General features: G+C 37.8%; 3 protein-coding genes across 3 annotated transcripts; 1 reads left to right on the top strand and 2 right to left on the bottom strand.

Moving 5' to 3' along the window:
- Positions 1–171: 171 nt before the first annotated feature.
- Positions 172–8,905, bottom strand: LOC129760500 (uncharacterized). Its single transcript, XM_055758151.1, has 3 exons — positions 8,419–8,905; positions 4,177–4,644; positions 172–3,398 (listed from the first exon to the last, which is right to left on the bottom strand). The coding sequence occupies exons 1-3, from the start codon at positions 8,903–8,905 to the stop codon at positions 172–174; spliced, it is 4,182 nt and encodes a 1,393-aa protein (XP_055614126.1).
- Positions 8,906–9,323: 418 nt separating this feature from the next.
- LOC129760501 (conserved oligomeric Golgi complex subunit 1-like) lies at positions 9,324–12,505 on the top strand. Its single transcript, XM_055758152.1, has 3 exons — positions 9,324–9,555; positions 9,621–11,382; positions 11,450–12,505. The coding sequence occupies exons 1-3, from the start codon at positions 9,416–9,418 to the stop codon at positions 12,203–12,205; spliced, it is 2,658 nt and encodes an 885-aa protein (XP_055614127.1). The 5' UTR covers positions 9,324–9,415; the 3' UTR covers positions 12,206–12,505.
- A 3,691-nt stretch (positions 12,506–16,196) lies between these two features.
- On the bottom strand, positions 16,197–23,883 carry LOC129760505 (uncharacterized). The gene is made up of 5 exons (XM_055758158.1): positions 22,436–23,883; positions 22,178–22,363; positions 17,229–18,373; positions 16,553–16,613; positions 16,197–16,494 (listed from the first exon to the last, which is right to left on the bottom strand). Exons 1-5 carry the CDS (start codon positions 22,560–22,562, stop codon positions 16,208–16,210), a joined length of 1,806 nt encoding a protein of 601 aa, XP_055614133.1. The 5' UTR covers positions 22,563–23,883; the 3' UTR covers positions 16,197–16,207.
- Between the last annotated feature and the right edge of the window lie 2,814 nt (positions 23,884–26,697).

Genomic DNA, 26,697 nt, shown 5'->3' on the forward strand with positions numbered 1-26,697 from the left:
ATGAACATTGACGTGTTGAGGTTGAGGTAAGTTAACATGTTTGGTCGGTTTGATCAGTATTCTTCTTCTTCTTCTTTCTACTTCTGGACTGTGGCTGTTTGGGCTGCAGTCCAGGGGGTGTAAGGGCCAGTGGCTTAGACTATATGCCCTGTTATACTTCGTCGGTACGATTTAGAATTCGATCTTTGTCTTGCGTACAAATTCTACGATTTCCTTATAGTGCATAATTGTCTTTGACTTGAAGATATCTTGAATGTTTGAATATAATCCGTTGAAATCGTATTGTAATCTTAGAGATGTGAACCGGGGACATTCTATTATTATGTGGTTTGCCGTTTCTGGTACTGAACAAGTTTCGCAATTGGCGTCCTCAACTATTTTCATCCTCGCCAGCCAGTACTTCGAGTAGTCGTGAGTGGTCATTAGACGGTTCAAGAGACGAATGTCTCTGCCATCCATATCTTGTCCAATGAACCATGGAGTTTTTGAGAATTTGGGTTGAATGGAATGAAAAATTTTGCCTTTCTCCTCCGAGTAAGAGCTGTACCAAGACTCTGTTTTCTCTCCTAAGTACCTTTTGAAGAAAGCCATGCTGTCCTTTACCATAAAGTGGTTTTCATAAACGTTAGCCGACTGAAGGCCGTGCTTAGCCAGACTATCTGCAATTTCGTTTCCTTGGATGGAAACGTGGCTAGGGATCCATTGAATAGCAACTTGATGGAGAGAGCATACTCGTAGAATTTCGATTAAAATCCTTTCGTCTTGTTTGGACTCCTGGGCTGCCTGTAACATGAGACAGGATGCTTTGGAGTCAGTGTATATTACCGATCGCACCAGTGATCTTTCTTCGATGATCCGTGTAGCTTCTCTGATGGCAATTAATTCTGCTGAGGTTATACTTGTTTCCTTGCCTAACAGCATGGAAAGCCGAAGATTCGTCATTTCGAAAAACACTCCTATGGAACACTTCGACCCATCTTTCGAGGCATCAGTAAAAACACGTCCTCTACCCTTGTTTCTACCGTTCATAACGAATAAGGCTAGTTGTTTGGATCTCATCGGGTTCGTATTTTGTTTCGTCGTAGTTAGACCTTCCAATTCAGGGAATATTTCGACAGGTTGGAAAAATTCTGAGCGTAAGATTGGCTGAATGTTATCGAAAATCTCTTTGTGGACCCAGTAAATTTGCTCTTGATACGAAAATTTCTTCCAGCTATTTTTATCTTCTGGTAGCACCACATTTCTCAACTGTTGGGCAATGACATTATTGCGGGAGAAATGTCTGCATAATTCCTTGCAAGTCACGAATTCTTGTCTTAACCCTACGGGCTCTTGCCCACTGAGAGCAACAATTACATTTCTTGGAGTGGATCTGGTCAAACCTGTAACCCTTCTTAGGCACTGGTTATTGATAACTGTAAGTATGTTGCGGTTTGTGCAACTGGAATTGTTGTAAACCGAACAGTTTTGTTCCATAGTGGCTCTGAAAAGTGCCGTGTGGATTTTTAGCATCGTTTGAGGGTGAGCTCCATGTTTGACTCCATTGAGAACCTTCACCATGTTGAGTCGGTCTTGAATTTTTGCCTTCAGATCTTTGATGTGAATTCCGAAGCTCAGAGAACGGTCAAAAGTCACACCCAGGTATTTATGACATTTTACAGTTTCCAGTCCGATGCCGTTGATAGATATATTAAGCTTTTTAGTGCCATTTTGAAATAGTAGAGCTTTCGTTTTCTCCGGGTTGATGGAAAAGTTCAGTGACTCTGCGATAGTTGTAAAATTGATCAGATATTCTTGACCTAGCTCGTTGAGTCCATCAATATTTTTGGCCCGGAGCAAAATGCCAAAATCGTCGGCAAACTGCACCAATTCGACTTCTGTGTTCGCATTTCTATGCAGGTCTATGGTGTAGATGTTGAAGAGAGTGGGAGACAACACATCACCTTGAGGGAGCCCGTTGTTTATAGTTCTAGTGATAGTTTTGCTACTTGTGTGAAACACAATTTGTCGATTGTTCAGGAAAGAAATTGTCCAAAGCAAAACATCTTGTGGAACGCCGATCCTCAACATGATTTCTTCCAGCTTATCCAGTCTGACTGCGTTAAATGCGTTGGATAAATCGATGCATATCAGTGCCGTTAAAAAATTGAGGCGTCTACTCTGTTTAACCCAATTGAGAACGTAGTTCACACAGGTATTCGTAGATAAGTTCTTGCGGAAACCAAATGAATTATCAGGCAATATTCGTTTCTCATCAAGAAACTTCTGGAGCCGTTCCAGAACAGCTGAATTGGCCAGCTTCGTAATTGCTGGAACAAGAGAAATCGGCCTTTTCCCAGCTATCGTATTCTGATCGCGACCCGGCTTAGGTATCGCAATTACTTTTATAATTTTCAAGCTTTTGTCGATGGTACTCCTTCTCCACATTTCATTTAGAAGGGAAATCAGCTTTTCTGTAAGCTCTGTCTTCAGATTAGATAACAATTCGTAGGAGAGGTTATCTTCCCCAGGAGCTGATGACTTTTTCTTTCTGCCTAGGATCCTATACCAGTTCTCCTTGTTTAGCAAGCTATCACTGTTGATAGAAAAGGGGGTTTCGATTGATTGTGGGTCATTTGGACCAAAATGCATATCCAGGAATTGTTCAGCCAAAGTTTCGTCGTCATGGAGAATGTTGTTTTCCTTTTTGAAAAATCGTTTGCCGGTTAGGCGCCCAACCTTTAACCAAAGCAGCTTAGAACTGATAAAGGGCCCGATTTCATTTGGGAACTCCTCAAACTTTTTTCGAGTTTCTTCCCTTTTCTTTCGTTGAAAATTTGCAGCTTTTCTCTTAAAGTCAATTAAATTTTCAAGCGTAGAGTGTCTGTTGTACTTCCTCCTAGCTTCCGTTTTTTGCTTCCAGGCTTCGTCTACGCTGTCTGACCACCAGAATTTGGGAGTTCTTCTACAGTTCATTCGGTTTTCTTTGAAAAGTTTTTTGACATTATTTGTCAAATCGTTGACACAATTTATTTGTGAGGCATCCAGTTTAGATAGCTGATTAGCAATTTTAGTTTTATTATAGTAGAACTGTTTTTGCACTGGTACTTTAGTTACCCAGAGTATCTCTAAGCACATGTGATGGCTAGCTATACCGTAATCCAGTACTTTCCAGTTAACTAGATTTTTAATGCTAACAGAACACAAGGTAATGTCAATGGCGCTTGAACGTTTGTTGAGTTGAGTCGGAATAAAAGTTTTGCTACCATCATTTAGCAAAAGTAGTCGACTATTATTGATTGCATCTAAAAATTTCCTTCCTTTAAGGTCACAAACGTCATCTCCCCATTCATTATGGTGCGCATTGAAATCGCCGCCGATAATGACTTTGTTATATTGATCTAGGCTGGATAGGATCGCTTGAATGTCCGTTTCAAAATCAGATGTGGAAATTGATGGGCTAATGTAAACGGAGCATAAAATTAGGTCTAGCTTATTTATTCTCAAGCTAACTGTCTGTGTCGACGATGATAGATTTGGTACCTGGTTCAGTTTGTTGAAGCTATAGGTATTCTTCAGCAGAATACCAGAACCACCGTAATTATCCTCTCTTGAATGAGGTATGAAATGGTATCCTGATAAATTATATTTATTAGTCTTTTCAAGGAGCTCATTTGTCCAAGTCTCTGAAAGGATAGCTGCGGAGAAATCCTCCCCTGAGAGGACCCTGTGAATTTCTGATTTGTTTTTAAAGTAGCTTTGAACGTTGGCTTGTACAATTTTAAAACCTTTATATGGATCATCCATGACGGCAAATGGTTTTGAAAAGGGAAGTTTTTCATCATGTTTTTTATAAATACATATTAATTTATTTTTGATTGAGTACTACCGAGTTTGCCAGATTAAAATGTTTTTTTGTGCAATTGTTGAATAATTCTTTTACTTGTTCTTGTGGTCCCAAAAGACCAATAAACTCGGTATAAAACGACATCATTTTCTCTTGGAAAGTTCGTTCATAAAATATTTGCGCTTCTCTTACCTCATTTGTCCATCTTTCTTGGTCTCCCACTCTCCATCTATTCTGAAGTCCTAAACCAAGATTATTGCTTTCATCGGTGCGAGTAATATTATTTCGCTCTTCAGTAACGATTTCTGCCAATGTAGGTTTTGTAGGATTTTCAAAACGGGCCCTCTTACCTTTCTGTCCGTTTGTAGTTGTATTTGGTTGGTCTTTGTGAAGTTTCACGGCGGCTTGAATGGATTTCCGGTCCTGATTTGTTTTAGTCCATTGTTCCCGTAATGGATCCTTCCACCTGAAATTTCCTTGCGTCATGCTTGCATAGCTTTCTGCTGGAGTAGGGAAATCTGTGATATTTTGTAGTGGAGCATACACGTTCTGATTAATGGTGACTTGTTCTCTTGCTTCCGCATAAGTCCAGTTGCGCTTGGACATCAACATTTTAATGGTTTGTTGTCTCTTCTTCTCCGGGCAATCGATGTCAGTTGAACTGTGTTCGCGACTGCGACAATTTGCACATTTGATCGGATTCAAACAGTTTTCAAAATCTTCATCGTTTTCGTGTCGTTCCGCGCATTTATCACAACGCTTCGCTCCTTTGCAGTTCGTAGTGTTATGTCCAAATCTCAGGCATTTGTGGCAAACTACTATCGTTGGATAAAATGGTTTAACTTTTGCAGGGCATCCAAAGATCCTAATAGAATCAGGCAACTGTTGAGCTCGGAATGTTACGCGGATTTTATTAATGGGAGTCTTCTCCTTGCCTCGGTGCATTCTTTTTTTTTTTTTTTTTTTAACAATTCTTTATTTGAAACGGCTCATACCTTTAGGCTTTAAGGAGCCAAAACCGATTTTGTTGTTTACAATTGTTTTCTTAACTTAACACTTTGTGAGAGGAGAAAGGAAGATAGAAAGGGAAATATGAAAATAAAAAAGAAATTATAGACGAAGATCGATAGCTTTTAGAAAAAGGTAGATTTCGAACATGTAGTCCAAATCTAGCACAGCTAGTACATCTCTAACTGGAACATTAGGTGGTTTTCCTCGGGCCCTAAGGGAGTTTATTAAATTCGTTCTGGCGACAAGATGGACCTCACACGACCAAACAATATGCTCGATGTCATGGTAACCTTGGCCGCAACTACACAAATTGCTACCAGCAATGTCAAAACGATAGAGTACCGCGTTTAAGGAACAATGATTGGACATGAGACGGGAAAATATACGAATAAAATCCCGACTCAAGTTCAATCTATTGAACCATGGTTTAAGGCTTACCTTTGGGATAATCGAGTGGAGCCACCGACCATCCTCATCCTCGTCCCATTTGCGCTGCCAGTTGACAAGAGAGTTCCCTCGTACTAAGAAGTAGAATTCGTTGAAGACGATTTCACGTGGACACGTGTCGCCTTCCGTCGCCCCCACCTTTGCCAGAGAGTCTGCCTTCTCATTGCCCACTATCGAGCAATGAGAGGGAACCCAAACAAAGGTGATGGAAAAGCGACGTCTTGTTAAAGCACTCAAAATATCCCGTATCTTCTCTAGGAAGAACGGCGAGTGCTTTCCCGGTCGTATTGAGCGTATTGCGTCAACTGAGCTTAGGCTATCCGTTACAATGTAGTAGTGCCCAATAGGCCGTGAGGCGATGCTGTCCAAGGCCCAGTGAATAGCAGCTAACTCTGCTATATATACAGAGCATGGTGACTGGAGGTTATAAGAGGCGCTAGTTGTTTCGTTGAAAACTCCAAATCCCGTTGATTCCTCAATTAGAGACCCATCGGTAAAGTACATTTTGTCAGCATCGACGTGTCTATATTTAGCTTCGAAAATTCTTGGAATCTGAAGTGGGCGATGCGAATCCGGGATTCCACGAATTTCCTGCTGCATAGACAAATCAAACTGGACAGAAGAATTATCGTAGTCTGGGATGAAAACACGAGTTGAAGAGTACGAAGAAGGGTTTGCCTGCATTGACATGAGGACATGGTATATAGACATAAATCTGGTATGAAGATTTTGCTCTAGTAACCTTTCAAAATTAACGATCACCAATGGGTTCATGACCTCACACCTGATGAGGAACCGAAGTGATAGTAGATTGTATCGATCTTTCAAAGGAAGTATTCCTGCCAAAACTTCAAGACTCATGTTGTGCGTTGTGGACATACAGCCCAAAGCGATGCGAAGACAACGGTATTGGATACGCTCGAGTTTGATGAGGTGAGTTTTGGCAGCCGACTGGAAACAAAAGCTACCATATTCCATCACTGAAAGAATGGTTGTTCGATACAATTTTAAAAGATCTTCCGGATGGGCTCCCCACCAGGTGCCAGTGATTGAACGGAGAAAATTGATTCTTTGTTGGCATTTTCCTTTCAGATACTCAATGTGTGCTCTCCAGGTACATTTGGAATCAAACCAAACCCCAAGATACTTAAAACACCTCGATTGAGTGATCGTTCTGCCAAGAAGTTGGAGCTGTGGTTGAGCTGGTCTATGCTTTTTAGAAAAAACCACCAACTCAGTTTTCTCTGGAGAGAACTCGATCCCAAGCCCCAAAGCCCAGGAAGACAATCTGTTTAAAGTATCTTGTAAAGGTCTGTGCAGATGTGACTCAGTATCACTTGTTACAGATACTACGCCATCATCTGCAAGTTGTCTTAAAGTGCAGCCTTCAGAGAGACAACTGTCGATGTCACTTACGTAAAAGTTGTACAAAAGTGGACTCAAACATGAACCCTGGGGGAGGCCCATGTAAGAGGTTCTTCTAACTGCAATATCTCCGTGAGCAAAGTTCAGATGTTTCTCACAAAGCAAGCTGTATAAGATGTTGTTCAATAAAGGAGGCAGACCCCGGGAGTGCAACTTGTCTGACAACACCTCTATTGAGACTGCATCAAAAGCTCCCTTTATGTCTAGAAACACTGAAGCCATTTGCTCACGTTTTGCGTACGCCATTTGTATCTCTGAAGACAGCAAAGCAAGACAATCGTTTGTTCCTTTGCCCCTTCGAAACCCAAATTGAGTATCTGAAAGGAGACCATTTGTTTCTACCCATTTGTCTAAACGAAACAAAATCATTTTCTCCATCAATTTGCGTATACAAGACAACATCGCTATTGGACGGTACGAATTCGCATCGGACGCTGGTTTTCCGGGCTTTTGGATAGCGATAACTCTCACTTGTCTCCACTCTTGAGGAACAATGTTGTTCTCCAAAAATTGATTAAACAAATTTAACAAGCGAAATTTTGCGGCGTCCGGAAGGTTCTTCAACAAGTTAAATTTGATTTTATCAATTCCCGGAGCTGAATTGTTACAAGAGAGGAGGGCAAGTGAAAATTCGACCATCGAAAAGCTGGAATCCAGACCACACCTATCAGGAGGCACGTTCCGGATTATTTTTTGCACAGGTGTAGTATCTGGACAGACTTTCCGTGCGAAGTTGAATATCCATCTATGTGTATATTCTTCACTTTCATTTGTAGATGATCGATTACGCATGCTTCGTGCAACTTTCCATAAAGTACTCAAGGATGTTTCCCGTGATAAACCACCCACGAAATTTCTCCAATATGCCTTTTTCTTCCCTTTGATCAATTTTTTGAACTGATTTTCAAGGGAAACATATGATTCAAAAAGGACGAGGGTTCCATGTTTTCGAAAATCTTTGAATGCTTTTGATTTGTCCTTATAGAGCTTGGAACACTGCTGGTCCCACCATGGATTTGGGGTCCTTCGAAGAACAGATGAATCTGGGATGGGTTTTGTTTGAGCACAAAGTGCACTTTCAAGGATCAAGCGTGAAAGAAAGTGGTACTCCTCCAAAGGAGGTAGAACATTCATAGTATCAATGGCATCTGTTATTTTGTCCGAATACTTTTTCCAATCGATGTGTCTTGTAAGGTCATATGCCATATATGTTGAATTTGAAGTGCTGGCCCCATTGGTGATTGTTATTTTGATTGGTAAGTGATCACTACCATTGGGATCAGAGATTACCTTCCACTGGCAATCCAATGATAGTGAGTTTGAGCAGAGTGAGAGGTCAATTGCACTTTGTCTTGCAGGAGGTTTAGGTACCCGTGTTTTTTCACCCGTGTTCAAAATTGTTAAATTGAAACTATCACAAATGTCATAAATAAGAGTAGAACGACTATCGTCAATTTGTTCTCCCCAGACAGTTCCATGTGAATTGAAGTCACCCAGGATCAACCTTGGCTCAGGAAGTACTGAGCACAGATCCTCTAGGTGATTTCGATCCACTGCAACTCTATGAGGCCAGTACAAACTGACAACGCATAAGTCCTTACCTCTTATAGTTGTATGACATGCAACAGCTTCAATTCCTCCTGATAAAGGGAGGTGGATTCTATAGAAGAAACGGTGCATTCTGTCGATACTAAAAATCGGAACATCACTCTCCGTATCCTCCTGTATTTCGCCCATGTCCAAATTAATTGGTATCCCGTTCACAATACCGGTAATGCATATCAAATGTTTTGGAATGTATGCCTTGTACTCACCGGACGATGCGTTTATTTCCTCAACCAGCTTATTAGCTTTGTTGTAACTGCTGAGAAATACAATAATTTTCTGTCGGCTTACGTATTTCATGTCTGAAATAAAATTTTTGTAGCCAGCCATTTTTCTCAAAGCACTTCCCAAAGCAAACTTATTTATTTGAGGAAATTTTTCGGCTGCTTCACTGCGTGGCTCAAAGTACACCCTATACGGCCCCGAATCGGTAACCGTGTAGTTGAAGACCGGTTTATCCTTTTTTCCACTGTCCTGCTTCGATGTTCTTTCTCCTTCAATCACCATTCTTTCATTGCTTCCTTTTTTCACGGCTCCTGTTGATCTCTGCTCCAAATCCGGTGGATCCGGTAATTGCGTTTCGCCTCCCATCACTTAACCTCACTTGCCACATACGCACCAAAAACCACAGCGTCCTTTCGCTTTTATAATAACTTTCTCGGTATTGCGCTATTTGCTGCTAAACCACTCCACAACTAACGACCACGACTTCAACTTTCCAATAATCCTAATTAAAACGCCTATCGCAACTCAATTCAGTTTGAAAATTTGAATTTTCTTCACGCGTGACAAAAAAAGCGGCCGATGCGCGTACACGTTAAACTAGGAATGTGTTGATCAGTATTCAAAATTTCATTTTACGTGACTGGGATAATATTAACTCAAAATCAGTTTATTTTGTTAAGCGTTGACTTGAAAACCCACATGCGATGTTTTCGTGTTTTTCGACCTGTTCGACCGAATCCCCTCACCTACACATGTAAATGGACTATGTCATTGAACAGTTTTGTTTTGCTCAGCTCATACGCAAGTGATGTGGCACCGAAAAAACTGAATTTTATCGGAAAGTTTTCATAAGTTTTTAGAGTTTTCCTCTAAAATATGGCCAACGTAACGGATCTGTTGCACATAAACGTCGACAAACTTTTCGAGCAGCATGGGGTCGCAGAAATCGATCAGGTACATAAGCGGCTTCAAGCGGAAGTCGAACTTAAGCGAGAGGAATTACGCACTATGGTTGGGTAAGTTTTTGACTACTTTTTTTTTTAAATATAATTCAATTTAATCAATCCTCACGGCGTTTTAGGGAACGGTATCGCGATTTACTAAAAGCGGCGGACACAATCGGTGACATGCGGAATACTGCCGGCTCGATAATCCAGAACATCGATAACATAACCACCACCTGTCGCAACCTCAACGAACATCAGTTGATCGGCTTCCGGTCCGGAACTGACACGCATAAGACACAGCGCAAAAACTCGAACAGCAAATTTCACGGTGTGATTGTGCAGATAAAACTACTGACCAGTTTACCGGAAATAATTTGGAGCGCCATCGATGCTGAGGATTATTTCGTGGCGACACAGCTGTTCATTTTCTCGAGGCATATTTCGACCGGGCTACAATTGGATACAAACAGTGACATGATGAACAAGTTCCCGGTTGCTAAAAAACAATGGGCAGTTTTGAGCCAATTCTTTTTTACCATTAAGCAGAATTGTGCCAACTGTTTGGAACGGGAAGATTTATCACCGGACGTAGCGGCTAAATGTTTAGCTAGCCTGTTACTCTTGGAAAACTGTCAACTGGATCATATTCTGTCCACTTTTGTTCAAATGCGCTTGAAAGCATTTTCCCGAGTGGTTCAAGAAGTTTCCCAATATGAAAAGGTTAAGGACAAAATCTTGACAAGCTTAAAACTGTTGATGAATACCGTTGAGTTGATCCACATGTGTTTCATTGGGTCTGATGCTCTCCTTCTAGAAGAACTCTCCTTAATCACCAACGAAAGCTCACCACCAACCATTGCTTATTTCAAATCTGAGGATCCCAAAATTATACAGATCTTACCCGGAATTATACGTAATTTTCGTCCAAGGATTCAGCTTCAACCTCTGAACTCTGAACTAGTTCGTAAAAGTTCTCAAAACTGGTTGCAAACTGTAGAAAAAGTTGTCACGAATCAGTTTGGTCATCTCTTTAACTTGATTCCTTCTATTAAAATGTTACAAGATGTCAAAAAACACTGTCTTGAAACAGCCGAGCGGCCAGGCTCGTGGTCTGAAAATTGTCGTAATTTGTCTCTGCCGGAAAATCTGAATTTTTATTTGCTCTATTATCAACCACTGTTTAATTCACGTGCTAAAGCAATAATTGAACACGACTGGTCCGAAATAATAGATGCTAACCGTAAAGATGTCTATCACTTGATTTTGTCCATCAAAACTGACAAATTACTCAGAGAACATAAAACTTTCGTTTGGTCTGAGTCCAGTGAGGATATTCCAAGAAATTTAAAAGAAGCCCTTGATCGCACTCATTTAGCTTCCCACCCACTTCTCATGAAATATTTTGCCTTCCCTCCGGCCTTGGTAGAGCTATCACTTCATTTGGATGGAAAAATTCAATCGATGACAAATGATATAATTTCTTTTCGAGAAACTTCCAGTCCAAGCGAATCAGAGCAATTTGAGGAATTTTTCAGTGAGTGCAGTGTCCAAAATTTCACTGAACTCCTAAGCTCTCTGAGATCAGTTGAATTGAAAGATAACTTAGAAGCAGTTATTCTTATGGCCCGTTTAACCGCGAGCTTCAAAACAATATGTCCCGCATTAAAACAATGTATTGCACCTCTCAAACAAACGGAAAAATATTCTCCTTGGCAAGATAATTTCGCAGAAGAGAAAAAAGGAAACTCCAACACGAAAGATCGTTGGTATCGTATCGAAGGTCTTCTGGATGAGGAAAGCTCACGATTTTGGTCTCTTTGGCTGGAGGATTTTGTCAAGATGTGGCCCCTTCTTGAACAGAACGTTGGATATCCAACACTTCTTTCTCATTTTCCCGTAAGTTGTTTAAATTTATTTCAAAGGTTATTTTAAAATTAATTTTTATTTTTTTCTTTCTTTGCAGCTCTGGGATACTATCACAATTGAAGAAAACGACGAACAAAACCAGATCGTTCAATCCACGATACGCATACCGGCTCTCCCCAGCTTTCCACTTCAAAAGCAACTTCACGCTATCGTTTCTCTCCTTAACCACCAAATTCCGCACACCTTACCTAAACCGATTCATGTTCAAATCATCGATCGTCTTACAACTAGTTTCATGGAACACTATCAGGTTTTAGCAAGCAATGAATTCGTTCAGAAAAATCAAAATTGTTCCCTCCAATACTATTTTGATCTGAAATTCCTCCAGCTGCTTTTCACTGGATCTGATCAAAAGCATTTCCTCGATCGATGTAACCATCTGGTGGCTACATTCAAAGGCCACATTGACCCATTCGATTTTGACGTATTCTACTTCCATTTAAATGTCAACGTGAAACGTGCAATTCAACGGATGCAACAGTTTTTCGGAGTTCTGCTGATCAATGACGATCAGTTGAGCACGCTCTCCGGGGCAGCATCAGCGACGACGACGACAACGACAGCAAAGCCGAAAAGTCAAACGCACGACAAAAATCCCAACATTCTGGCGCTCAGTTCCAACAGCGCCAGCGAAACATGGTTCCCGCTGCTGCCAATAGTGACCAAGGAAACTTTGACCAGTTTGGCTCTGGTCAATGTTCCAGAAAGCTCGAAACCTGTAGCCAGCGTCGTTGCGGAAGAAAAGGTTAGTCTTACAAAACAAAGTCTTACAAAACAAATGCAGTCTTACTGATGCAGCATTTTTATACAGGAAATTCAACCATTAGTATTTAGCTACAATAGGAACTAGACAAGAAACGAACTTGACAATTATTTTCCACTGAAGAAGGCTACAACAAATAGCCGAAACGTCTGGACAGTAGTAAATAACAATCGTTTTGATTACAACAATTGTCTGAAAAGCCGTTAATCTATCAATATTACAAATATTATTTTCAGCTTTAGTCAAATTTAAATTCCATTAAACCATGATTACAAAGGCCTATGCACTAGACAGCCCAAAATTTGTATAGGAAATTCAACACCTGTGAAATTTTATGTGTGTTCAATGGAAGTTAGTCGAAACAGGTTGAAATAGGTCGAAACAAGTAGGAATGGATTTTGACAGTTGATAATCAGTTATTCTGCTCGGAACCGTGATTCTCTGAATCACAGGAAAACAGCTGAAAATGACATTTGAACTGTCAAAAACAAGAGATTTTCCTGTGGCACTGAGAGATTGCTAACCGATTCTCGTATCACTCAATTTCTCCTGAAATTTGAAGGAACTCTCCTTCGAGTGCTCAGGAGCTCGAAAAATTTCAGGACAACAATCTCCTGTATCACTGTTTTAAGTGACATGTGTTTTCGTATTTGCTTGGAACCGCGAGGACAAATTCAATAAAAGCCATCTTGAGAACTGCCCATTTCTGCACGGGAGAGAGGTATGTAATGAGTAAGTTGTTTAATACACTTTTATTAATGTTTATTTGCCTTTTTTCACTTTTTAGATACGGCCGAAATCCGCGGGGCTAATGGGAAACGATTTCTCCGAGAGGAACAGTTTTCCTTCCGGAGCATTCATCGGCGAAGTGTGGCGTCCATTGTTCAGAGGGTGGCTCCAATTTTAAGGAACAGATCCGTTTTTGGCTGCTGAACTCCAAAACCAAATAGGCGTCTGATGAAGAAGCTGGAGATTGAACTGCTGGTTTTAGTGGCATACATTTTTTGCTAGAGAAGGTAAATCTTCTATAATTTATAATAAACTGAAAAATTAACTTTTCGTTGTTTTTTTTTGTTTTCAGGCTGGATCTAACACCACAAAATGCAGCAACGCAGTAATAACAGCAATATGATTGTAAAGCATTAATCTGATTGTTTTTCAAAGGGTAATAAAACTTTGATTCGAAGAACAATGTGCTTTTCATATTATGCATAATAAACCCTTTCATTTTTATGTAAATCTGGGATGGGAAACATTTTCGAGCCTACAGGAGAATTTTGAAACTTCCTGCAAGTCACAGGACAAATCCGTTTTGAACCTACCGTTAAATTTGACATTTGTTTTCCTGAGCTGTTTTTCTGTCCTGAAATCGTCCTGTAATTTCAGCTGTTGAAAATACAGGTCGAAATCGTCCCGACCACAGGAGAAAAGATTAAGTGTGTACGTTCACCAATACTAATGCGTGTTTTGTGCGTTGTACACACGAATTTCCAGACAGACCGTTTTCATTCAAAAATTTTTGGAACCTGCGAAACTATACATTTATGCTTTTCTAAAATTCAATTTGGTTTAAAATTTCTTTCAAAATTCATTAAATGAGCAAAAGTCATCAAATAGAAAACTTCTATAGCTTTTTTCGCAGAATTATTTGAAGTATTAAGGAAAGTTTGATAATTGATTCGAAACTTTTATTCTAGAATGTCACGTTTTTGTTTTCAATTTTTGTCAAAAAGCGTTAAATTATTTTTCAAACTATGTTCTTATTCAGTTACACTTCTTAATTAAAACCCATTCAAATGACGAGCTAGTGTTTTTGTATGTCTTATTTAGAGTTTCAATTAAAACAAAAGGTTAATTGAATTGCAATTTAAAATTTACAATTTAACATATTTTCAATTATAATGTCGTCAAATAAAATTAGGTTGATTAAAGTGTTAATTCAACACTTATTATTAAACACCTTTTAAGGTCAAATAATATTCCGGAAATCTACGAAAATTTTATTTGGAAAAAATCTCCATGGGGGGCGGGTTCGCACGGCTTTGGTTGGTACCTAAAAAGTTCAAAAGTATCTCCCGCAAGCACCACATCAAACCGTTTGATTGCGGTGCCAGCAGAGATCATGCATGAAAAATTAATTGCTGGAAGCACAGCGACAATCCCGACCCGAAACACACAGGATCGAGACCGACCGCCGCACACAGGAGTACGTAGAAGAAAAAGTTGGCCAAAAGTATTTTTTAGTTTTGAAATCAATAAAAAAGTTTATTTTGACTTATGAAACATTTTTTTTTAGATCATTTAAAATATTTTTTACCATTTTCGTAATTTTTCATAATTTTCTATTAGTAATTTTCTAACATTTATATGACATGTTAGATAATCCAGGTTGGAAAAATTAGGAAATTTAAAAAAATCTAGATTTTTTTTATTAGTTTTTGAAAGTTAAATAACATTTGAAAATATTCGAAAAAGAACATTAATTCTACTGAGCTTTAATTTAAAATAAACGAAGCCCTAGGTGACTTTTTTGTGGAAAAAATCTATCAATATTTTTAAACTTCAAACTTAAAAATATCAAAAATGCGCGAGTTTGCGCGAGTTTTTTCTTTTGCCCATGATTATTGAAGTTATCAATTTTCTAATGTTATCAAACATTTTGCCAGGACTTGCTGGGAACATAAACAAAAACACTAATTTGTAAAAAAAAAATCAACGTTTAAAACAAAAAATAAATAGAAGAATTTTCAAAGCGCTGCGTACTGTCTCTATAGTCATCGAATTTTGTCTATTATACTTAAAACTATTAAACATCCCTCCATTGATGTTTTCCATTTCAAATTTTCATTTTTAGTCACTTAAGAAAGCTTTATTCATTGATATGACGTAGTCGCGCTGATTCAACGATTTGTTGAAAAAATCTATCTCATAAAAATACTAAAGTTTCGATAGATGCAACAGCTTATAAACAAATCAGATTTAAAAAAACTGACCGGAACATGGTGCTAAATTTATTCAAGAATCAAATAAACATTGACATAAAAATAACCAATGAAATTTTAAATTTGAGTTTTGGCCAGGTTTTTGGGTGAAATTCTCCTGTGTGCGCCGACTGAATCCAAACATCCAGAGCACGAAAGTGAAATGGCGAAAACGAAACAAAAACATGCTCTCTGTCTAACACACACGCTGCATGTGTGTTAGTGTGGTAGAAATGAATCCTGCTTTCGAGCTGGATCGGTTTCGACTAGTTTCGATCGATGCTCCGTTGAACAACGACCAGATCTGTTTCGACCAAAACATCAGCCGATTGAACAACGACCACTTAACAGAAACTAGTCGAAACCAATCGCTACTAACGATTGAACGCAGCTTTTATTCGCTGCAAGCTAATATTGATTCTATGCCTAGTGCAAAGCGATGTCAAATTTGGACCAGATCGCATCACGGGAAAAGGGTGCTCAACGAGCCTACAGTTCGTATAGGGTTTGTTACGAGTGTAAGACTCTTTTACTTAAAATGGCGCTATCTGTGGCCAAAATAGAGCAATCATAACTTGAGTGTGAGCTTGTGCAATAGTGGCATTTCGCCTCGCACCCTACACAGCTAGAAAAAATCGTGTAAATTTAGATCGAAAACGATGCACGAAAACGGAACATCGATTTTGATGTAAATTTCTATCTCGGTGTAATTTTCAATGAGTGTAAATATAATGGCGTGTAAATTTAGATCAAAAACGGTGTAAAAAAGAAAACAATGTTTTTAAATTACATTGTCGTGTAAAAATACAATGCGATGTAAATTTAAAATTTATACAATGATAAATAAATACAGCCAATTATTTATTTCATCAAATTTAAGGAATCGTTTAATTCATTCATCAGTTTGTAAATACAGGGAATATTCTGAGTTTCGTTCAAATGATAAAAAGCTTCATAAGTTGTTTTCATTTCATATACATACATATTTGTTTATTAATATCCGGTTTTCTAATTATCTTATGCATAAAAACAAAACTATACGTAAAAAAAATCAAATAGGGGAAGAAAAATTCGATATTTCTTCTATAACAGAAGCAACCAATCTTTGGATCCGATTCGTCCTGGTAGCTTTTGATTTGGACCCAGAAACACTTGAAATTTTAAAAAAATATTCTTGAATGAACTCAAGGAATTTCGAAATGTGCTTTGAGTACATTCGATTGTACACGAACTGCACATACATTAATTCTGATAGGGCTTCAATTAAATCAACGGTTCCTCCTGTCACACATGCTTCATCGAGAAACACGTAGTGCATTGATGCTCTGTTTCCAAGATCTATAATATATAAAGAGAATTAGATTTTTATCAAATAGATTATGCAAAATTTTCCTACCAATGGCAACAATCACAGGACAATTGCTCTCGACCCTCAGTTCGCGCAGCTGAGTTCCCATCTGAAAGTAAGCAAAGAAGTTATAGTAATATTATATTCCCTAGATATTTATTGTTATGTTATTTATTTTTTGCTCTCCAAATGTTTAAGTCAACGTTGTTGTTTGATTGATTTTTCTCGGTGATTAAACAAATAAACTGGCCCGTAGTTTACGTTTCGGTCTACTTATTTGTTTTCAATCACCTTCAGAACTAATTATTATAAAAAATAAAACGGAAAAAGTGAATTTAATTTTATAAACTTTATCTGTCATGTCTACAATCTTTCGCTTACACTACAATAGCTTTCCTATTACATTCACATTGTTTTTCTTTAGTCAGCAGCACTGCATTATCAACTAGTGACTAAAAAAAAGTGACCGCCCCACAGTGGGTGTAGAGAAGCTTATTGTAAGCGAAAGACAGTAGATATGAAAGATGAGAAAGTTTATAAAATTTGATTAAAAATAACCGTTTTATTTTTCATAATAGTTAGTTCGGAAGATGGTTTAAAATAAATAAGTAGACCGAAAAGTAAACTACACGGTTATTAATTTATTTAATCATCGAGCACATTCAATCAAAAAACGAAAATATTATTTTTTCTGTAATATAAAGGAACCAGATATGAAACCTACCTCTTTGGCAATAATTAAATCGGAAATTCGTTCGCCAAGTCTTCCACATATAAAATCGATTATTTGTAAATCGGTTGCGTCATCATCAAGGCTTTGAAACTTTTTTTTTGTTTTGGAATAATCAATTATTTTACAACGTTTTGCTGTAAAATATTTGTGCATTGAATCCGAAGGTACTCCCGTTGCTCTTTCAAAATGAAATGATAGTAATTTCTTTTGTTTCATTACTGGGAACTGAGACATTATTTCGAGCACAGGTTTTGATTCGTCCAATATGAAACGAACGTATGGCTGTGATGCGACCAAAAAGTCGTCACTTAGCAATTCGCTATCATTTCTTTGCAGAGTACTTAAAACTTCTTTTGAGCAAGAATTGGACGACATTTGCCAATATTCTGTTAGCGTACCGGCCCTCAAATTACGGTTCGTACTTTTTCTTGTCGATGCTCGTTGATGCGGTTGTTCGTTAACAAATCTTAGTAAATAGTTCCGTCTGCTAATAAGCTTTTGTTTCAGTGGAATGTATCCAAGCAACCGTTCGAATCCATCGTCATCCGTAAATCCAAGGCAAGGGTATTCTAGCAGAATCGACTTGGCCACTTCGCCCAAAACTGTTGCACTTGGTTTCTTGTCGATGATAATCATTTGGTCAATAACACTTTGCACCAAACTGGTCCAATTTTGCTTAGTAAAATGCAATTCCCTGGGAATGGCGCTTTCAGGGTTTTTAGTCCGATGTTCATGCAAAGCAGACAGTTTTTTCAAAATTGTGCCTCCGATTTTTTCCCAATTCACGCGAAACTTTCGAAATTTTTGGTCAGAATTGAGTACTCTTCTAGTGCTCATCATGACATTTATATTCGAATTCATTTCTTCAGTTTGATTTGAGGTTTCTTCCGAATTTATTATCCTTTCCGATATCTCGCTATCAAGATCATCCAATGGAACATCCGCAATGATCGTCCCAGAATGTTGGCCGAACTCACTCAATGTTCTGAGGGCGACTACATCTCCTGATGGGTTAATAGATTCGAAAATTCTATTGTCAATTTCATTGTTCCTTGTACACTCCTCCATCAAATCCAATGTCTCGATTTGAATATGTTGCTCGTCGGTGATAAGTTGTACAACCTCGTCAACAGTATCTGTAAACAAATTGTTAGAATTTTATTAGAAAGGACAGTAATTTTGAATTTATTTTTTCTAATCTTTTTTACACTTCTTGAATGCTAAGTAAAAAGCAGAGCTATGTCGATTATCTGACCTCTCGATCTGTTCTCTTATCATGTAGTTTATTCAACTATTACACGTATTTTATGCTAAAAAGTGTAATCCTCAATTAAATGAAATTTTATAAAATTCGCCTGTTTTCATATATTTCAGTCTACTGTATATTTGTACACGGAAACAAATGATAGGTTAAGCCTAGTTCACACTAGGCGATGGGTTCACTGAAGAAAATCTACTTTTAACCAATTATACGAAAGATTATTTTTATAGGAATTTTCAAGGAATTCTAAATCGAGCCAAATTGATAAAATTTATTGTTTAAGATAGTGAAAAGGATGGTATGATAAGTGTAATAAAATATGCTCGTATTTTGTTTTCCCACAATTTTTATTTTTTTAAGTTGCTTTCAATTACAGTAGCTTGTTAGCGTACATATGTGATACGATCAGTAATGTAATTTGCCAGCTAAAAATTTAAATTTAAATTTGCTGTATTTCTAGATGCAATACAATTTTGCTTCTGCATTAAAAAGGCAACTTGGGAATTGGTTGAAACATCGGTACGTAGGACGTAATGTGTCTTTGGTCCCGGGACTCCTCCTACTCCAGCTTCATCACTACTATATTTTCAGACAGTCGATGGGTCTAACGGAACCTTTTCAATCTGAAAAAGAGAAGCAATTTATGAGAACTGTTATTATAATACTAGCCATCATACCATTATTTACCTCCAGTTTCGTTCTGCTTGATTTTTCAATCTAAATCCAAAGAGCTCCGGTTTCCACATCAGCCCTGTTTAGAACCGGTCGTTTTCAGTTCTGCGCTTCTGTTAGCTAGGTGATAGCCTGCGCCTTAACCCTGAAGAATTGAAACCAGCATCATATAGTGTTGTTCCTTGGAACCAGAAAGCAAATCCGCACTTCTGCATGTTTTCTTAAGTTTGTTTGTCACATTAGCTAGACAAGAGCCACAATGGGCGATCGATTGGATGTCTGAAATCGTAATTTTTTTTAATAAATAAAAAATAAATAAGTTTATGCATATGAAAACTTACCTTTAGTACGAATGCCTTTTACACTTCCATCCTTAGCAGTATTCAATTCTACTTAAAATATTGTTCACCGCAGCCCATTTTCTCCAACCTTGTAGCACCTCGCAGCGGGGGAAATATTTATTTTACTTCTGCATTTTGTTCTATCGTCGAATGCCTTTTGCGCTTCCTTTTCATGGTTGGATTGTTGATTATATAGCCTGTAGTAAGTGTCGTTGTTTCATCTACCTATCAAACATGTTTTTATTCCTAAAACATAAATTTCAAACAATCATAATGATTTTTTTGTGAAACAAAACATTTAACTTACCATGATAGCACATAAACTGAAAAATAACGAGATTGCCAGATTTGGTTCAGTGTAAGTTATTTTGGTTGCTGCCCACTGCAACGGGCTACAACGAGTTGAAGATTTCCAATATTATTGGAGAGTTCCAGGTAGCTAATATTAACTTATATTATGTAAGGTATAACATTCTGATGCTTGCATCTAGATCAAATAAAGAACAAAAGTTGATGAAATTTTGCATAAATAGTAAACCAAATTTTTTGTCAAGGATTTTTTTTCAAAGAATATAAATTTAAAAAAAAGATATTCTACAAATATTTTTGATCAATTAAAATAAGGTTTTTTCCAAATGCATTAAAACCATTTCAAGGTCATTTTTTTGTTATTCAATTTCCTTTTAAATATTTCATTTCTTACAATTTTGATTAAAACTATGCATTGATATCGCTTGTTCGGAACGTTGAAAGTTTCCAACTTAAATTTGACTTAAAAACAGACAATTCCGTATGAATAAAGTGGTATAAATTAAAATCTTAATATAATGAAGGATAATTCGGGTGATGCTTGCTGGGTTTTTTGGTTAAATATTTGTCACTGATATATTTTTTAACGTCGAGTGGTGCCACTCTCTCAACATCTGTAAATAATAACAAACATTTAAATAAAGTTGAAGAATAATGAAAGAAAATTGCTTACACAAAATATTCTTTAGTAGAAGTTCAATCCTAACGTCGAATATGATTTTTCATTTATAAGCACTAATGCCTTAACATCCATTTGGCAACTTCAGTCAGGGAATCCGTTTTGCCATCATCCAATGAAATTTGTATTCCACTAGTACTAGAAGTTTAAAAAAGAAAATTTTAACGGCTGCAAAGAGTAGAACTCGGCAATGTAATTGTTAATCACCTCATATTGAAGACGTTGTTTCAGCTTAGTTTTCTTTCTTGATATATAATTAGAAGTTTTAACAGAGCATCCTGAAATTTAAATTCGAATGTTTTAAAAACCTTATCAAAGTTAAGAAGAACTTACCCTTTATTGTTGAACACCTATCCGATTTTGTCCCACATTTTAATGGTTCCAATTTCATAACGAGAACCTTGAAAATTGAAGTTAGTTTTCTCAAACGGGAGGTTTCCAAATGATGCAGTACCTTTGAAAATTTACTAACAGCTATGCATTAAAAAATAATATTATCTTTTTAGGGCGCATCCAAAGCAGAATTTCAATCCTAAAACATAAGAAAAAAATCACACATATAATAAGCAATTATCCCTAATTAAGCTGATTTCCCCAATTGATTTGGTTTTTCACTGACAAATTTGAAATTGTCAATTTCTTAAGCAATCAACAATTAAACGCATTAATTTCAGATGACTATTGTAGATAAAAATATACATATTGTGTATTGTGTAGAGTTCTATGACAAATATTATTCATAAGTATTCAAAATGTCCTTTTTATCCGAATCATGTTTACTCGCAGTTAAGATAAATCATCGATACTGCTAATCATATTCATCCATGTTTAAATTTTATACAATTTTTTTAACACAATAAGCTAGAAAACTGAGCATTTTTTCAATATACATATACGATTTTTAATGTTTTATGACCAAGCTGGTAATACTTACAAATCTCATGAATAAACATAATTTTTTTTAAATAAATCTTTTTTTTATGTCTTTGTACCTTTTAGTTGTAATATTATTCAAAATATGTGTTTGGCGTGTCTGAGAAAAATGTAGACGAATTTAAGATTTTTGTATAAGTATTACAAAAAAAAACTTGGGTGCTGGCATCCCACACCCGTACTCAAAGTCTCCAAACTAATGTTTATAAGGCTAACATTAAATCTTGAAGTGTTCATCAGGCTTAGTTTTAAGACTGTCATTTCATAAACCAGTTGTCAAAGTACAAAAAATCATATTTTTTCCGAAACTCGCGTTTGAAATTTACCCGGTTGCACTGAACAACTGCTCGAAAAGCACCTGAAAACAGTAACAATCAAGGTATTCAGCCAAAGTTACTCAGCAAATTTGTTTGTTTAGTTCCCCCCTGATGTTGAAAAAAGTATATTTCAGTATTATTTGTGAAGTGAAAATTCAAGTTTTGGTTGTGTATTCTAAGATCCGACAGGAAACTTTAACAATAATAATTTACATATTTAAATATAAACTGTTAAATGTGGCCTGTTCGTTGAATTCCAGATAATGAAATTAGAAAGAATTGTGAAGAAAGCTGTTATGCGGGAGATCATTGACCATATCCCTCCTGTTTCGGGAATGAAATGGAATTTCTGGTATGTAATTTAGACAGTTTACATGTTATATACGTACAGATGATCGAAAAGTTTAATATGATAAGAAGGTACTCACCATTCGATTCTTGCGATTCGGTTGACGTGATCATTGGTGATGAAGGATTGTGCGCCCAGGTTTCAGAAGGGGCCAACAGCATCAGGAGATCGTTTTTGAATGCCGATAAAGCTAGATCCGAACTTATTCGGCATCCATCGTTTTCAATGACGATTTGCGAAATTCGTTTTCCTAGAACAATAGAACCTGGCAAAAGACATGAATTAGAGAAGTTAGATAACTTTCAATGTCTTGATTTGTTTTTTTTTTGTAATTTACCTTCTTCGATCAAACTTTTAACCGAACAAACCGCAGGAATAGCATGCCGTGCCGAACGATGGGAATCGCAAATTTTGAACATTGTTAGACTTGCCATTTTAAAAAAGTGGGATGCAATGCTTCGCATATAACAAATCCTGTCCGTTTTCCCTGTAGATCTGTAGTGGTGTAGTATCTACGAAGTCTACTATTTGTTTCAATAGTACTTCAATGCAGTCACGGCTTACGCACATTATTCCGCGTTCCACTAAATTAGATACCGCAAACTTTTCGCCTACTACGAAGATCTGATTGGTATTTTTATCACACACCAACAAAAGAATGCGCAGCACGAAAAACGTCTCATTGTCTGCGTGATCCAAAAACAGATAGTCCGAGGTTTTGTATGAATGGCCACAGTAAACGGCCGATTCTGCGTATATGTTACCTTCCCGCAATCCATGCAATTCTAGAACATGTTGTACATCCAGACCCAAATCGTCGTATTGCTCAATGTTTTTTTTCACCAAAAAGTTATTTTCGAATCGCATAGTTTTCATGCTCAGCATTCCCTGGTACAACTGATGTCTTTCGCTGCAGGTCTTCAACACGTTTTTAAAGTTCAGGCAACTGCGAATCGTTCGTTTAAAAAAACAGTGTTTCCGTTCACATGACAAGGTGCAGTAACATATTAGCGGTCCTAACCATTTGATCAACATGGGGTAATGCTGAGCATAATGATGCTTTGGTCTCAACGGTACATTAAACTGCTCCATTCTTAACGCCAAATACTCTTGAATGTCTGAGTCTAGAAGATCTATTTGGTGGGCATAAATTACAGGGGAAGTCACACGATCTGTGATGTTTTTCAGCAAAAGCATCATTGAAAATAAAGAGTTATTTTGGATGTCCATATTTTGATTTAAAAATATTAAAGGCAAAATTTGTATTAAATGCCATATATCTGTAGCTTTTGCTCTTATAGTTTTTGCCTTACGATTCAAATCTAAATTGATTTTGGTGCTTAGCTTTAGTTCCTTGAAAATAAAGTTGGCGCGTGATTCCAAAAACGTTTTACTAACGACCTTATATTTAACAAGTCGTTGAAATATTAGGAACAGGTCATTGTTAGCCCAACCTTCGAATATATCATGAGCAACACACGGGGGCGCACCGTTATCGAAAATATTAAAATATCTCAGTTCATTGAGGATGCATTTCGTTTTTGTACCACGATACGTTACCAGTCCTGAATTTTCCTGAATTGTGGCGAGATCTTGTAGGTTTGTTTCCGGCGTTCGATCTTGTGATTTGGTGTTGAAGTCGATTTGAAATGTGTTGTAATGTATATGGCAATATCTACAAAAATGTGAAAATTTTGAAAAACTCTCTGTCATACCTGAGAGTTGATGTGCTCCTAGATTGTCGTTCAGAGTCACAAAGACGGAACCATATACACGTTCCTCATCTCCTCCTCCGTGGACTGTAATGCCTTGTTCTTCTAGCACCTTCAGATCTTCGACTAATCTCCTTAGCACTGTGCTGGGTCCAAAATAAGTGTAGTCTTTATTTTTACATAAAATTACCAGTTGTGTATTTTCGGTCAGCGAGCGGAGGTGTGGATCAAGATTACCAATCACAAGATATACACAAAGCATTTTATGTCGGCCAGTAGCATTTCCTACAACATTCACCACAGCTTCGGTTGCATCTTGATAGAGGAACAAGTTTATAGTTTTCCGTGAAAAAAAACTACTTGTTTTAAATTTCAAACCATCAGTGTAATCGCATAAGATATCCGGCTTGGTCTTTTTTTCACGAAAAACTGAATTATAAATTCGTGGATGGTTCAACATAACCGTAAGAGTTTCGATTACAGGGACATAGTAATAAAAACATTCTTCATGTGAATTATTCCTTTGTAAACTAACACGAACAGGGGCAACATACGAAAACTGCGACTGGAAGTACATTTTCCTTTTATGCGAAGTACGAAATGGGCCTGTAGAACTAAACATTTTTTCTAACAAATCGACCTCAACAGGATGATTTCTTCTTCTTCGATGTCTCAAATTTAATGTAACAGCTGCTTCAAACGTGTTAACAATTTCTTGGATACCTGAATCAGTTAGACGATGTTCTGTAAGAAGCTTCAAAAACAGAGTACCAAATAGCTTTCTCAAATCCGTTTCTAATCTCTCATCGCTTCCATCATCTTCAGGCTCATCAAATGATTTTCGAGTGTCAGACGGAAGTTCTCTATTATTTCCTTCAATATTTACGTCGATTGCTTCGGGGTTGCAGGATGAAGGTTTAGTTTCCGAGAAAGAAAATTTTGACGTTCGGTGATAGTACCTGTTATGGATCTCCAGAGCATTTTTCGTTCCAAATGGTTTTAGCCGATAACAGTTAAGTGGACAAAGCACTGGTTCTCCTGCTCGCAAATGCTCGAATGCATGTTTCGTTGCCGTTTTGAAATTGTTAGTACTGAATTGGCAGCTTTGGACGGAACACAGTAATTCTTCGTTGACTTTATCTTTTCCAACATGACGATACTTTATGTGTTTTCGAAACGATTCGTACGACAGAAATTTCAACACACAGTTATCTATTGGACAACTGAACATTTTTATATTTCTATGTGTTTTTGTGTGTTGTAAGAATTCTTCAACACATGAGCACCAAACATCACAAAAAGAACACCGGATCATGTTTTAAAAATTAATAAACAACCTTAGCAGCAGTTTTCTTTGTAACCGACGCGCAAACTGAATTGAAGAATATAAAATGGCACGAGTGAAACATTGCCGTTCGATTTTAAATCAAGCAGATATAATTTTACACTGTTTGTGGTATACATTTCATCGACCGCTTGAATTTTACATCACGAAATGTAAAATTATAGCAAAACAATTTATTTTTATTCACGTTTTGAAAAAAGACTAAAATTACATCAAAAAGAGTGGAACATTACATCTTTTTTCAATTACACTTGTGAAAAAATAGATCACTCTTGTTTTAGATTGCGTATACTTTTAGAAATTTTTTGCTGTGTAAGACTAAAGTAGCAAGAATATCGACTAACATGTTTACTGCATGCATGATTCGCTCGCACGGTGATATGTTCATCACGGAACCGCTGCTCCACTCGTTTTGCCAAATTCCTGGAGTTTCTTAGGCAAGATCGAGCTTCCACGGTGAATCTGCGCCTCTCCCAGCGCACCTTGGCCTCCTCTGCCACTCAGCAACTTCAGCTCCAATCGCGGTACTAGCGCTGCCTATATTCGCACTTGTTTGCTTCCGGTGCGGAATAAAATTTCCCGCAATCTGCTTCCGGTGCGTAACCAAGTCCCCGCAGTCGGCCTCTGGTGCGGCACAAATCCTCCCGCAGTCTGCCTCTGGCGCGGAACAAAAGACTCCCGCAGTCTGTTTCCGGTGCGGCACAAAAAACTTCCCGCTCTTCGCCTTCGGTTCCGAAAAGAAATTCCCGCAACCTGCTTCCGGGCGGAACAAAATACACTCGCAGTCCGTTTCTGGAGCGGCACAAAAAACTTCCGCAGCCTGCTTCCGCGCGGAACAAAAGCTTGCTTCGGAATAAAAACTTCCGGCTCGAAATATAATTTCCGCAGTTCGCTTTCGGAGAGGTACAAAATAAACTCGCAGTCCGCTTCCGGTGCGTGATGACAGCTTGCTCCAGGTGCGGAATTGAAATCTTCTTCGGAATAAAAACTTCCGGCTCTTTGTAAAAAAGTTTGATTCTGAATAAAAAAGGGCTTCCGGCTCTTTGTAAAAACCAGCCGCTTCGGAATAAAAACTTCCGATTCGTAACAAACGGCCCTCTGTGTGAGGGTTTTTCCCTTATTCACACGTGTCGATGTTTCCGCCGGTCGTGATGAGCAAGGTGATGAAAATCAGGAATCGATCCTGCCTCCTAGAGGGTTTTTTTCTGCCACCTCAACAAACGGCTGCCACTTCCGAAAAACTACGCCGCGTGGATGAAGCACACCAAGCTTTTTTCCCTCCTTTTTACTTGTCGACGTTTATGCTCAGCGGTTTTTCTAACCGGGCAACTTGAAGTTGTTCGAGCGTCGAGAAATTTTCTTGCGTCGCTACACGCTCGTTTGCCTTTAGCGCAATTTCCTTCACGCAGTGGGTGAATAACTATGTTTTGGGTGCTTTAATGCTGCATCTTATCGCTCTATACTCAATTTTGCTCAAAAACGTTACAGGTTTTGAGACATTTTGTTCGGGAGAAACATAAAAATCCAATTGTGTTGATCATC

This window comes from Uranotaenia lowii, unplaced genomic scaffold (assembly GCF_029784155.1).
Source record: "Uranotaenia lowii strain MFRU-FL unplaced genomic scaffold, ASM2978415v1 HiC_scaffold_63, whole genome shotgun sequence".
Classification (NCBI taxonomy): domain Eukaryota; kingdom Metazoa; phylum Arthropoda; class Insecta; order Diptera; family Culicidae; genus Uranotaenia; species Uranotaenia lowii.

What these genes read in the sequence shown, in the direction of transcription:
- LOC129760501 (XM_055758152.1), top strand. Translation starts at nt 9,416, where the DNA reads ATGGCCAACGTAACGGATCTGTTGCACATAAACGTCGACAAACTTTTC. An exon ending in GAATTACGCACTATGGTTGG is followed by an intron (nt 9,556 to 9,620) that starts GTAAGTTTTTGA and finishes ACGGCGTTTTAG; the next exon opens with GGAACGGTATCGCGATTTAC. An exon ending in CACTTCTTTCTCATTTTCCC is followed by an intron (nt 11,383 to 11,449) that starts GTAAGTTGTTTA and finishes CTTTCTTTGCAG; the next exon opens with CTCTGGGATACTATCACAAT.
- LOC129760500 (XM_055758151.1), bottom strand. Translation starts at nt 8,905, where the DNA reads ATGGGAGGCGAAACGCAATTACCGGATCCACCGGATTTGGAGCAGAGA. An exon ending in AATACAGGAGGATACGGAGA is followed by an intron (nt 4,645 to 8,418) that starts GTGATGTTCCGA and finishes ATCCAACGATAG; the next exon opens with TAGTTTGCCACAAATGCCTG. An exon ending in AACTACAAACGGACAGAAAG is followed by an intron (nt 3,399 to 4,176) that starts GTAAGAGGGCCC and finishes CGGACATTCAAG; the next exon opens with CGATCCTATCCAGCCTAGAT.
- LOC129760505 (XM_055758158.1), bottom strand. Translation starts at nt 22,562, where the DNA reads ATGCGAAGCATTGCATCCCACTTTTTTAAAATGGCAAGTCTAACAATG. An exon ending in TAAAAGTTTGATCGAAGAAG is followed by an intron (nt 22,364 to 22,435) that starts GTAAATTACAAA and finishes GTCTTTTGCCAG; the next exon opens with GTTCTATTGTTCTAGGAAAA. An exon ending in TCCTGTGATTGTTGCCATTG is followed by an intron (nt 16,495 to 16,552) that starts GTAGGAAAATTT and finishes TATATATTATAG; the next exon opens with ATCTTGGAAACAGAGCATCA.